The sequence below is a fragment of the Cornus florida genome, unplaced genomic scaffold, assembly GCF_030987335.1.
Source record: "Cornus florida cultivar Cherokee Brave unplaced genomic scaffold, ASM3098733v1 CherokeeBrave_3.0.0_Hap2_Chr03, whole genome shotgun sequence".
NCBI lineage: Eukaryota > Viridiplantae > Streptophyta > Magnoliopsida > Cornales > Cornaceae > Cornus > Cornus florida.
Window position 1 is genome coordinate 38,674,613 of NW_026775573.1, and position 13,548 is coordinate 38,688,160.

The 13,548-nt window shown below is 32.5% G+C and overlaps 2 protein-coding genes across 2 annotated transcripts; both read right to left on the reverse strand.

Moving 5' to 3' along the window:
* Window positions 1–577: 577 nt before the first annotated feature.
* On the reverse strand, window positions 578–3,133 carry LOC132298747 (protein DMP8-like). The gene is made up of 2 exons (XM_059795119.1): window positions 2,614–3,133; window positions 578–1,645 (listed from the first exon to the last, which is right to left on the reverse strand). The coding sequence occupies exons 1-2, from the start codon at window positions 2,717–2,719 to the stop codon at window positions 1,032–1,034; spliced, it is 720 nt and encodes a 239-aa protein (XP_059651102.1). The 5' UTR covers window positions 2,720–3,133; the 3' UTR covers window positions 578–1,031.
* A 5,113-nt stretch (window positions 3,134–8,246) lies between these two features.
* Window positions 8,247–10,508, reverse strand: LOC132300306 (uncharacterized). The gene is made up of 2 exons (XM_059797331.1): window positions 9,617–10,508; window positions 8,247–8,829 (listed from the first exon to the last, which is right to left on the reverse strand). The coding sequence occupies exons 1-2, from the start codon at window positions 10,458–10,460 to the stop codon at window positions 8,486–8,488; spliced, it is 1,188 nt and encodes a 395-aa protein (XP_059653314.1). The 5' UTR covers window positions 10,461–10,508; the 3' UTR covers window positions 8,247–8,485.
* Between the last annotated feature and the right edge of the window lie 3,040 nt (window positions 10,509–13,548).

Below are 13,548 nucleotides of genomic sequence, written 5' to 3' on the forward strand. Positions count from 1 at the left end.
AATTTCTCTAGAAGAAATCAAGGAGTGAGTGCAAACCCTCCTCAAGGAAAGTATGTTCCTCCCTATCTTCAAAATTCTCAAGCTCATGTTTATCATCCTCCACCTTACTCTCATCAAAATGTGAATCACTCTTCTACTCCAAGTCATGAAGCTCCAACTCTCATGCATCTCAAACACCTCAAAGGAACTCCGCCTTTAAGGAGAAGGTTTTGGGCACTTTGGGTAACCTTGAGGCGAACACTCAATTACTTCACTTCCATTCCCAATCAATCACAAAACTTGAATCCCAAATCTAGCAAATTACAAATTCTATGAACGCAAGGGAAAAAAAAATTTTGCCTAGTCAACCCAAGCCAAAACCAAAAGGGTGGAATCAAATACTACACCGGGATTTTCCAACCATGAACAAGTCCAAGCCATAACCACCTTAAGAAGTAGTAGAGTAGTTGACAACAAGGTCAAATTCCTAAGTGAAGTGAGTGATCCGATGCAACCAAATGATTGTCCGCTATCCATTCTAAAATCCATTCCTACTTCACCGAAAGAAAGTGATCATGAAAAGAAGGACATTCCATCATCATCATCATCCTCTCCATTAGAGGAGCCATATGAGCCTTGGGCTCCATTTCCTCAAACTTTGAAGGATTCTTCTCCTTTTGGGAGACAACAAGGAAAAATCCATTATATGATGGAAGACTTTAAGCAAGTGTGCACTCTTTGTTGGAATTAGATTCTCTTCTGCGCGTTCAATTTTATTGTCACAAGAAGTAACAAGCTAGTAACTTTTCGGAAAAAAAAACAAAAAAAACAAAAAAAAAAAAAAAAGAAAAAAAGTAACAAGCTAGTGTTGTATTGCATTGTATTTTAACCGGAATGCCAATTGAAAGGTGTTATGCAATTTGAATATTTTATTACACAATAATAAGGTTTACAATTTTCTTTTTCCAATCAATAAGCAGTGGATATAATCCACAAGACACTGTATTCTTAATAAATCTACGTCTCAAGGATCAAACTCAAATAATAATAACTTAAATCTTGTAGGCACGCACCATACCGGATCGAGCAGCAGGTAATACAAAAAACAAACTACTACAAACAAAACCAATCATCCATGGAAAACTCTCCATCATCTCATACATCTCCTTCTCAAACCCCGGAAACACACAATCAGTGACTCGATGATCCGAAAACGCGAAAGCCATAAACACCATCACAGACATGATGGCATGCACAAACTCCCTAAAACCAAGATAAAACTTGCGGTGATCGGGCACTACCACTTCATTACCAATATTGAACAGTTTCAGACCCTTAGGAGTCACACAACCGTAATAGGCTTCACCGTCTGATCCATGAAAACTATCCGTGAAGTGAAAGAAAAAGCAGGAGAGGGAACATAGGCCTAACAGGGCAATGGTCATCATAGTGCTAGTTTGAGTGCAACTGCCATTGTGGTACACTGAGGGGAGGACTGTTTCGAATATGAGGAGGGTTCCGGTGGGGAGAAAGTTCGCTAGCGTGGAGGCTTTTGAGAAAGTCTTCTGCATTCCCTTTGCCAATGGTTTTCCTGCAGCCTCCTTCTGGGGCACCAGAGGGCGGAAGGATTTTGATTCGAATATCTTCAGCTTGCTCCATTTCTTGGCTGGAATGTGATGAATGCAAAGGAAACAAAGTATGATTTGGTTAGTAGTGGTTTGGATTGGGTATGTTTACAATTTATACAACAATAGCATAATTTCAATAAGTAAAATTTGAATGCCATATATATATATATATTGAAAAAATTTAAGAAAATTGGACTTTGAAATGAAGATGGCGTGTTAGGCACTGTTCTTGAGTCGATACTTCCCCTCCGCATGTGAGTATTTAGAATAGTACCAACTCAAAGATACAACCCAAATGCTTTTAGATTGTCCCCTCGAGACAAGTTTGAAAGAGCAAAATATAACCATGTCGATATCTCGTTATCCACAAGCATCAAATAGAGACATATAAAGATATATATGTACATCACGAGTTGAGAAAAGAGAGTCAACTATATATATATATATATATGAGTTTTACAAAGATAATTGTAAGTAGGCTTACCCTATTCGAGAAGTGTACTAGAGACCTCCATTTATAAGATTGAGAGAGTAACTCCTTTTTTTGTAACAATGATGTTAATAGAAATCACCATAATTTTCATAATGAAAATCATCATAAATAATTAATTATAATTGTTATTAAAATATTCCTAACAAAAGGTAGTATATATTTCCAATGGTGGCAGTCAATTTGTGCTATAATAATAATATATCATATAGTTATTAGCTCATATTAAAAAGACAAAACTAGAGGCAATGGATCCAATAGATGAAAATTAATTCTTCGCAGAACTTTCTGGCTCTTAACAATTCTGACCAATATACTCTAAAATAAAATTTGTAACATCAATGTTAATGTATCTAACTTTGCTCAATCAGAGAGATAATTAGAAAAAACGCACTTAGAGTTGTAAGAATTGCAGAGGAAACAAATTCAACTTATAAGTGAAGTGTGAGCTAACTCGGATGTGTGTATATATGTATCTATATATATGTATGGTCATAAAAGAAAGAACGGAATTACCAGCAGAAGAGACGAATGGGGGTACTCCACAAAGAAGTGCCCGCTTTCTTTGAGGTGGCTCAGTTGAACCGTTGCGTGACAACGTAATATAGATGTTCAGAGACATCAGATTGAGTGGATCGTTACAGATTCTGTTAGCCACCAATATGGTGATTTTCAATTGAAGCTTCAGAGCTCCGGGCCACCTGGTGACGACTGAAGGAAGAGTCAAGATTATATTTCATGTGACGTTTTTTTTTTTTTTTTTTTTTTTTTTTTTTAACATGACTACTAATAATGAAACAGTAATTCAAAATATAGAAGTGAAATTATGGTGCATTAAATAAGATTTAAATAGTATGCCACTATTTTAAAAAAATATATAGTAAAAAAAAAAAAAATTAAAAATATAAAATACAAACATTAAGCAAATAAAATACAATAAATTTAAATAAGAAGAAGTGAAAAAATAAAAATAAAAAAAGTTACAGTGCATTCATCATACATGAGTGTAAAAAGAAGAATTTTAAGAGAGAGAGAGAGAGAGAAAAATATATATATATATTACAGAACCTTAGAGGTAGAAAATATTAGGGTTTGAATGTAATGTTTTTACAAGGAATCAAAGCTGAGGAATAAAAGAGAGAGGAAAGAAAAAATTAGATAATTTTCTTAATTAAAAATTTTAGTGGAGTATTTTTAAATTTTTCATAAATTTTTTTAAAGACCTAAATATGATATGAAAGGTGACTTGTAAAGAAAATAAAAATAAAATATTCGCGTGACGAGACTTAAATAAAGAATAATAATAATGACAATGAGATTCTCATTACTTCATGCTGGATTCTTGCATCCATCTTTTCATGTTTTTGATAGAATTAGATTCCCACTAGTTTTTTTTGGATGTTGAGCAGACCATTTGACCATATCCTTTGTTAGTAGCTTTCATTTCTGATTTACATATTTATCTTTTTCTTTTCTTTTCTTTTCTTTTCTTTTCTTTTCTTTTTTGATATGTGTGCTGTATTATGTTCTATTTGAATTAAATGCTCTCGTTACTATGTATTTTAGTTAAAATGGTAATGTTTTCTAAATTTTTTTAGAGTTAAAATCATAAAATCTCATGTACTATAAAAAAATATATTCGTATGCATAAAACCTCTAATAGAATTATAAAATCTCAGGAACTAACAAAAGTAATCAAGTTATCCCATTTTCATGATGAAATGAAAAAATTAACCCTACTATTAATGTTAAATTTAAAATGCTGATAATTGTTAATTAAAATTACCAATTTAAAATTTCTTTACACACGTGGTTGATTTTGCCTTAAACAGTGAGTGTTTGCTTTCGATTAGAATGGATCCCGCAGAGGTTAAATTCATAAATTTAAAATAACAATTATAAGTATGTTAATTTAAAATTAAATATGTTACAGTAATTTAAATTAAACAGTAAAGTCAATTTTATTATTTCATCACTAGAATGGGTTAACCTGATTAACCTGATTACTTTTATTAGCATGTCTTATCTTTGCTTTCCAAATCCTTGTTCTCTTTGCAAAAATGCCTAAGAATCCATTATTAACGTACAAATTCTTAGATCCATTGTATTTATTCTGCCCATATTTGGCATCATATTCAAGCATTATATCCATTATGTGGCGTTTATAGCTCTCCTTTGAACTGCAGGGATTCCCTTTGATTGCTTATTAGCGCAGTGGTTCCAATCAATGTCTCAATCAACAAGTCGGTTTTATTTTTTAAATTAAAGGAGGTTTGCTGAAGAATGGGCTCTTCCTAGCTGTTGATTAATTGCCTCGAATCCTAAGAGTTGCTTTCCTCTATCTGCTTTATGTTTGTTTTTTTGTTTCTGTTGTTTGGCTAGCCTTTAGCTGTTTGTTTTTAATTTGCTTAGCTTCCTTTGAGCTCTATGAGCTTTTGCTCTTCATATATCCCAGGGGATGCCTTGGTTCTTTTGTGCATATTTCTTTCATTCTTATATTTATTCGTTCTTCTCTTATCAAAAAATCATTATTATTGTTTTAATCCAATATGAATGAGTCAAGTGCTGAATTTCTCTCTCCAAACTTGTCTTTTACATGCTAAATCACTTACTATATTTAACTCTGTCAAAATCATTTTTAATAATCTCATCGCATGATATTTTTGGCCGCCATGTTGTCTCTTTCCTTCTATTACATCTAGTCTAGTTTCCTTATTTGACCCTTGCGTCAGGTCTCCAATATATATCTAAACCATCTAAGTATACTCTTTCGAATTTTCTCACCAATGGGCACTGTTAGAAAGTGGTTGTTTTGGATTATCATTTAGTTTTGAAGTGCATCATTGTATCATCAGTGTCCAAATAGTTATTAAATTTGCACTAAATATACTTGGTTTCCGTTCGAGTAATTCCCAATCCTTTCGTTTCTAATGGAGATATCGAGCATAACACTAATCTTTGGTGTAATCCTAGGCTTTTAAAAAATATACAAGTGTCACTACACATGATATGAGTAGAGTCGTCTGTTGCAACTCTTATTTGGTTCAGACTAGTATTAGCTCTACTGACCCTACAAGTTATTGGTGTTTTGTACTGTTCTAAGCCATGGAAGTTCTCTTTTCATTGGCTGCTTTGTTGTTAGCTTCTTGTCCATATTTCTTATTTATAAAACTTACCTTTTTAACCCAAAAAAAAAAAAAAACTTTCATTTTTTTTTTATTATTTTTTTTTCTAGTTCGTACTCACACACACTCTTCCAACAAACTGTTTGCACTTAGCAAAATCAATCTTTAGACATGAAACTTCATGAGACATCAGGAACGTTCAAATCTTTTTCAACTAGACCAACCCCTTTGAAATTTTGTTTTTTGTATTCATATACTCATCTTTGATAGTTTCTATGATTTGTAAAAAAAAATTATTTTCTATGTTGGGACCCAATCCTATGCTCTTTCTTAAATCTATAAAAATCATATGTAGGTATTATTGCTTATTCCAATATTCTTCAACTAATTGTATAAATAAGTACATAACTTCCATTGTTGATCTCCCCGGCATGAATCCGAATTGGTTATCGGATACAATGTCCCTTTCCCTGGTCTTTGTTCTATTATCCTTTCTTATATATTATTTTAATAATTCATTAATTTAATTCCTCTATAATTACCACAATTACGTATATATCCCCTTATTCTTCTAAATTGGTACTAACGTACTTTTTCTTCACTCATTTGGCTTTATACCTTATTTTAAGATGTTAAATAATTTTATTAGCCACTCAATTTTTACGTATCCGAATGTTCTCCATGCCTCTATGGTATATTATCGTGTCTACTACTTTTTACTCCCCATCTTATTCAGTATCATCTACCTCCTAACTAGCAAGTGATTTTATTTATAGCCCAATGTTAAGTTAATTTCCTTCAATCTAATTCTCTATGGTATTCCTCATTTAATAGATTTTGAAGATAATTTCACTTAGTTAATATATTACTTTCTTTGACTAATATTGTGTTATCTATATTCTTAATACATCTAATTTGATTTAAGTCTTTAGTTAATCTATCTCGATTCTTTACTAATTTATAAATATTTTCTCAACCTTTTTGTGCCTAGTTTTTCATACAAGACTTTTAACTAGCCTTGTTTCACTTTACTTACTTTCTCTTTGCTTCACGTTTGATTTTATTATGTGTATCTAACTTGTAGTTTACTTTTTTTGAAGAAAGTGTTGATTATATTTTCAATTAAAATGAATATTTGTCTTCTTAATTGATTTAACAATGATTAAAACACCTTGTAATTTTTCAATCGCTACAAACAGATTTAACATATATCACAATCGCTATAAATGCATTGCACAGATTTGGTCCATTTGTTTGTTGACACATACAATAATTGAGATCAAGATCATGTCCTGATTCGTTACTGGTCAGCTGGCTTGAATGCAGCACCTACTCTTTGTTGGAACGAATTAGCAAAAATAAGTTCTTCATAAATATTATTGGAGCAAAACATAACATAAATACAAATACACTATCAATGATAATATTTTAAATTTATATAATTAAAAAAAATTATACATAATTTCAAATTAATTCATAAATATATTTCTAAAATCAAACATTTAAAGTACGTTAGACTTCAATCCTTCTCTTTTCTCATACTTTTTCTCATTCTTTTACCCTTCCTCACTAAATACCTTTTCTTTTTTTTCTTTTTCTGGTTAGTTTTTTTTTTTTTCTTTTTCTTTTTTCAGTAAATAGTCTTTTTTTTCTTGTTGTAAACTTTGATTAATATTCAAAATATTATAAGACTTCCTAATTTTTGTTTTAGGGTCAACTTATATCAAGGACCATTCAAGGTGGCCCAGTATGTAAAGTGTTGTTGGTTTTGGCACTTTAAAATAAGTTCAATTCATGGTTCGGAGTTGCGGTATTAGTTGCGGTCGCGATGTAATGAATTCGGATAAGTATCAGTCTAAATTAGTTAAATTGATCGGTTCATAGAGGTGTGAAACAGTATTAGATCCTTGAAAAAAATTACGAATCGAACGATACAATGAACCATGATTCAACTACTTTAAACAATTGAGGTCAATCTCTAAAAAATATCTCGACAATTGCCTAGTGCATGTAGGACGGGACTGTATATCCCCGATACCCGATGATAGATTATGGAGAGGCCCGGCACCGAAATCTTGGTCAAAAAGTAAATAAATAAATTAATAAGCTCACCTACCAAAAATTACAAAAGAAAAACTGAAAGAATAAGAGCCAGCACCCCAAGAAAGTAGACTACAAAATGAATACAAATTTAAACCTCCAAATATAGTAATTAAGTTGGCCCACCCTTTTGTCTCACAAATAACCTTGAACAGCATATATACTTCATCCTATAACCTTACCTTAAAATGATGTTTGAAATCTCGTACATAAAGGATAAATGCTAGAATGTTCCGGGACCATTCCTATGTTCCGGGACCATTCCTATCTTATCAGCTTCAATCTCAAAGGATTTTTCGTCCATACAGTAGGGGAAGGAAACTCGAATACGAACACATTTAAGTATTTTAATAATTAAGTCACTAAATAATGTCATTTATAATTTTAATAGAAGAGGTCAAAATACCTGAAATGTTGACCAAATTAAGGGATGATGGAATAAATAGTAAAAATTTAGTCAAAGCATATAAATGTATCTAATTATCGTGTTTAAGTTTGTGGGCGTGCCTATTCTTACTCTTTTACATGTGTCATATTTTATTTTATTTTATTTTACAAGGTAAAAAAAATCTAAACCTGTCACTTCAAAATTTACTGAAAGAACTGATCCCTGACCTATGAAAACATCTGCGCATATGTCACATAATTATTGTGAAAGATAACTTCTTCCCACCTCAAATGTATAAATTAAATTCTGCACACTAATTGTCTGACATTAATGTCACCCTTTTTAGGTACAAGGAAAAGAGCATTAACACAATGAATATGACAACACATTTAATTTTTCACCTAGTTTAAAAAAAAAAAAAAAACAACAACAACAACTTAAGGGGCATTTTTATAGAACCCATGAATGATAGAGCTCATACTTAAAGATTGGGCAAATTTTGCCCTACAAAGAAAATAGCATTAGTACATAATCAATTTCAAAGTTTAGACCATATCATATCTTTCAAATAATCTTGGACACAATTTAATATGAAAATTTGTTAGATGGTCGTAGACCATGCAGTTCAGTCCAATCAAAAAAACTTAATTAAAAAATGTTACCAAATAAATAAATTAAAATAAAATAAATATAAATTTTGATTAGACTAAACCATCAAGTAATGTTTGATCGAGAGCCATTGATCTAATATATAGTTTTTTATTCGAACGTATATTCACTGAAGGAGCAAGAGCCTGCGCGAAGCAGTGCACCAGCGGGCATAGCAAGCGTGGAGGTTGGGCCAGTCGGAGGAGGAGCAGCCGGTGAAGTGGTGGAGCCATAGAGAGAGCACCTTTTCTTGCTCTTCTTCCTCCAATGTCTCTATGGTCTCTTCTAATACTGTCTCTAGCTCGGCTCTTTCGCTAATGCTAAGCACCTGTGCATCAGTGCCATTGCTTGCTCTGCACAGCAATGGCAACCATGACATTAGCATCTTCATTTTCGTTTGTCTTTGTTGCTCTTTCACCCTTTCTTCAACCTCGTCTCCTCCCATATCTTGGGCTTGCTTGAATAAAAATGCTACAAATTTAGGAGACAAAATAAATGATTAAAAAAATGAATTTTACTTTGCGCAAAATTTAAAATGACAGTAAGATTTCTGTATATTGTCGTATTGTGACCTCTCCCACCCCTACGTAATGATTAGCATGCAAAAGAAGAAATTGGTTTATGTCACCAAAATTAAGTTACAAAGCATCAAGTTGTCCTTATCTTTTAACATTTAACTCCACTTTTCAACTATAAAAATATGTTGGTTAGACTAAAAAGAAAAAAATAATACTCTCTCTTACCAAAGTAGATCTAGGGTGCCCCAAGCATACAAAGTAATTGATTTTTAAACAAATTAAAATGCACAATTTAAGTTGGTTGTTGGCTTAACACCTCCAATAAATGCCTAATAGAGGAAGCCAACATAATTTTTTAACCTACGTTGAGGTCCGCTTAAATATGATATTTCTTCGGTCTTAAAAACAATGTCTCTTTTGAAAAATCGTGACTTTTAATAATGTAATCTCTCTTCTCTTACTATGCATATCTAGAATTCAAATTTAGAAATATCAATAATTATTCCATCAATGCATAAAAAAATCAATTGATATTTCCATCATTTTCCCAATTATAATCGTTGGTCACCGTAAGCATTAATGATTCTGTTTATATATATGTGTGTGTGTGTGTGTGTGTGTGTGTCAATCATAGGCTGACGTTAACAAATTTCTGGCACCCACATGAATTTTAACAATTTGATTAGATATTCCAAATTTCAAGTCAAACACATATAGTTCGAGTCCACAAGATAATATACCTGAGACCTTAACCAAAGACCCTTGAAGCGGTGGCTCAGCCGAGAGCCCTAGCCAACCCAAGCTCGAAGCCGAAGCCCACCTACACACGGCTTCCTCACCATTCCCACAAGCAGCCATCTTCCGAGCCAGCCATAGAAGTTCCGCCGCCAGCTTCTCCGCTGAACTCCCCGGCCGGCTGAGCTCCTCCCACGACTTCCCGAACCGGGTCCATACCACGTCACCAAAGTATTGAACCGCCCATAAAACCCGTTTCAAAATATAATAATGAACAACTCTTGTTTCGTTACTGACCTCAATTCCATTATTACCGGCTTTGCATTGTTGGTCCGTCACGGCGGATTCAAGCTGGCCAAGTGTTCTTGAAAAAGCTGACGTAAGGACCGTACGATTAATCTCCAGGAGCGGTTCAGATCCCTCCCGGAGGTTCTCGTCAATGAGCCTATCAGTCAACGACCGAACGACGTCGTATTTGCGAGAGCTGACTGGAACTTCGTTGACTACTGATAACAGCTGCGAGAGCGCTCGAGCAATACCCGAGTCACCACCACTGCCACCACTACCACCACTACCGCCACCGTGGATGGTGGTCGGGACGTAATTACCACCTTTTGAAGGGTTAAAAGCGTAATTGTGATCAAATAATGGGAGGTTCAAGCTAGGGAAGAAAGAAAGAAGAAAGCGAAGCAAAAAGAAGAAAGAGGAGATGAGGAGTTTACGGAAGAAGTGTAGGAATTTGTAGTTTTCGGCTAAATTTAGAAGGATTTTGTCTACAAACATAAATATAGAGATTATGAGGTTCCTAAGAAGCAAAGGAGCTATGTTGGTGTCTGAGCTTTCCATCATGATCGATCCTTTTGTTTTTGTTCTCTTTCTCTCTCTAAAATGTAGTAATCTGTTATATATCTATATACCATGTTATGTGGTTTTTGTATGCATTTATAGGGTTTTAGAAGTGAATGGTAGTTAATTGGGTGTTAGTGTTGATGTAGACATATGAGCTAGATATCTGCATGAAACGACTGGCAGTTGAAATGTTACGTAGAAAAATATGTAAATGGTGTGCTATACTACTGTAGTTTCATGGATTTTTACTGTATAAACCAAGTATTGTAGTTTGGTCAATGCAACTATGTTTCAAACATTTGGAATTAGGTTCGACTTTTCTTCTCCAAATGATCTTAGAATAATTCGGCATCATGTAAACGATTTTGTGATGTTTCAAGAAGCTTTAAATTACACGACCAGGTCTACTATTGATGTATTATTACACACTTTTTTCATTTTTCTTTTTGTTTGGCCTCGAAAGGTTTGTATTACACGCTTTAAGTTTTGGTAGGTAATACCATGTTTTTTCCACCGGAATATAACACTAAGTGTGTTAGAGTTATAAGAGAAGTTCTCAAACTTCCAACTTTAGAATTTCTATTGGTTAAAAATTCAAAAGTCCTTAACTAATTAATTGTAGATAATACTTTAGTCAAACGGTACATCTAAGTTTATACCTGTTGATGAAAAGACGTGATAAAGTCTATTAATATGTAGGTTTTGATTAGCGGAGAGATTAATAAAACAAATACTTTTCTACTATCAGAAAAACCTGTTGATGAAAAGACGTGATAAAGTCTATTAATATGTAGGTTTTGATTAGCGGAGAGATTAATAAAACAAATACTTTTCTACTATCAAAAAAACTACTGCAATTATATTCTCTCTCTGCAATCATTCAGTCTACTTCTACTATATATATATTCTCTATTTCTCTAGGCAATATGACATCAAAACTTGGTAAAAGTTTCTCTGTGATTGTGTGCATAGGGAACAATTGAAGTTATATCTTGGAGTCTTTGGTGAATCGTAATTACCTGCACGTAAGGGAGACTTCAAAGGCTTTAGAACAGTGCATTGCATGCCTCTCCATCTAACAAGCCAAAACTATTTTTCTCTGTTTTGATCTATTTTTTGTTCTGATATAATTATATTTGTTGTTTAATTATTATTAAAGATTAATTATTTTATTATAATTATTTTCTTATTTGAAAACATCTTTTCCATTCTAAACGTAGAAGTATTTTACAATCTGTAAATCAATATCCCTAACAATCTAAAGCCTTTGAAATATTATTTCAATTTGGTAATTTATTATTAATTGATTTAGGTTATCTATTCTGTTTGCCTATCCAATTAGTTTAGATTGTTGCCGTGAATATATATATATATATATATATGATTGTTCGCTTATGATTGTTGCCATGTGTGTGTGTATATATATCTGATTGTTTACATATAACCTTTGCATATGCATATTGATAAAATCATTACTTTATAAAAAGAGATCGTGTGAAAACAGATTGTTACTTTAATAGAATCCTTACCTTATAGAATTGTTACTCATAGAATCCTTACTTTATAGAACCGTTGCTTTATACAAAGAGATTGTCACTTTATAAATTATTATCTGTTTGCATGAATTGTTTCCAATTTAAATTTTTTTTTTTTTTTTTTTTTTGTTGGTAATTTTAAATAAGAAAGAGACTGTGCTTTGATTTATTTTTCTAAAATCTCTCATTTTGAAAGTTAAACAGTATTGTTTTAAATAATAATAATTTGTTTAATTATTTTCTACCCTGTTTCAAATTTATTGTATGTCCTGTTTAGAATACAAATAATTTATTATTGTATGCTTCACTGTTACTTGAATTGGAATATATTATTAAAAAAAAAAAATAGAATTATATAGTGACATCTTTCTTTTAGTTTCTAACAGATTTATATATCTTGATTTGCCCTTTGTATTTTTGAGGAAACATGAATATGTCTAAATTGGAAGAGGCTAATACTGTTAAACCAGAAAAGTTTAGTGGTGTGAATTTTCAAAGGTGGCAAAAACAAATTAAATATTGGTTGACTGTCTTAGGACTTACATCTACCTTAGGAGAATCTCTAGGTAACTTAGAGTTGTCCTCATGGTTAACTCTTGAACAAATTGAATTTCATTGCCACAATAGAACTTTAAGTGCACTATCAGATCACCTTTATGATGTTTATCATACCACTAGTAGTGCTAAAGACCTTTGGAATGCCTTGGAAGCAGAATATGGAATTGAAGATGCTGGTGTAGAGCGATTTAATGTCTCAAACATTAATAACTATCAGAAGGTGGAAAATAAAAGAGTTAGTGATCAAATCTATGAATTTCAAGAGCTACTTAGGAAAGTGGAAAGGAAAGAAACTAAGTTAAGTGAGGACTTTAGAGTGTCCTATCTTATTGAAAAATTACCACTCTCTTGGTCTGATTTCGCTAAGTCCCTTAAACATAAACAAGGAGATCTAACGTTGACCCATGTAATTAATTCACTAAGGGTTGAAGAAAAACAGAAGTCAAGTGTCCAAAGTGAAAAAGAAAAGATAATTAAAGTAAACTTAGTTGAAAATACAAGTAATTCTAATAGCAATAAGAATCACTTTAGACCTAAAGGGAGGAACTTTAAGGGAACTACTAGAAATAACAACCACCACAAACATTTTAATAAGAATGTCTAGAATAATCGAGATAATAAATTTAAAAATACTAAGGGCAGTGAGGATAAACATTGCTATGTCTATGGGAGGATCAATCACAAGGCGAGGGATTGCTTTTACAAGAAAACTGAAGTGTATAGGCCCAAACATAAGTCATTTCAAAATCAGAAAGGTTCTAAAGCTCAAGTTAATGTGTTAGTGGATCAAGAAAATTCAAATGAAAATGCACTAAGGTATAAACTCAATTCAACTATTAATTACACTTACCACAACAGAGACTGGTGGTTAGATTCTGATGCTAATGTACATGTATGTTTTGATAGTGATTGCTTTAAAACTTTTCAGAACTCAAGTGGAGGAAGTGTAACTCTAGGGAATGACTCGGTCGCACGTGTACTTAGAATTGGAGATA

Excerpts from the sequence above, each read along its gene's own strand:
- LOC132298747 (XM_059795119.1), bottom strand. The coding sequence starts at position 2,719 with ATGTCTCTGAACATCTATATTACGTTGTCACGCAACGGTTCAACTGAG. Across the intron at positions 1,646-2,613 it reads CCCATTCGTCTCTTCTGCTG|CCAAGAAATGGAGCAAGCTG; the intron begins GTAATTCCGTTC and ends ATCACATTCCAG.
- LOC132300306 (XM_059797331.1), bottom strand. The coding sequence starts at position 10,460 with ATGATGGAAAGCTCAGACACCAACATAGCTCCTTTGCTTCTTAGGAAC. Across the intron at positions 8,830-9,616 it reads GTCTTTGGTTAAGGTCTCAG|CATTTTTATTCAAGCAAGCC; the intron begins GTATATTATCTT and ends CTAAATTTGTAG.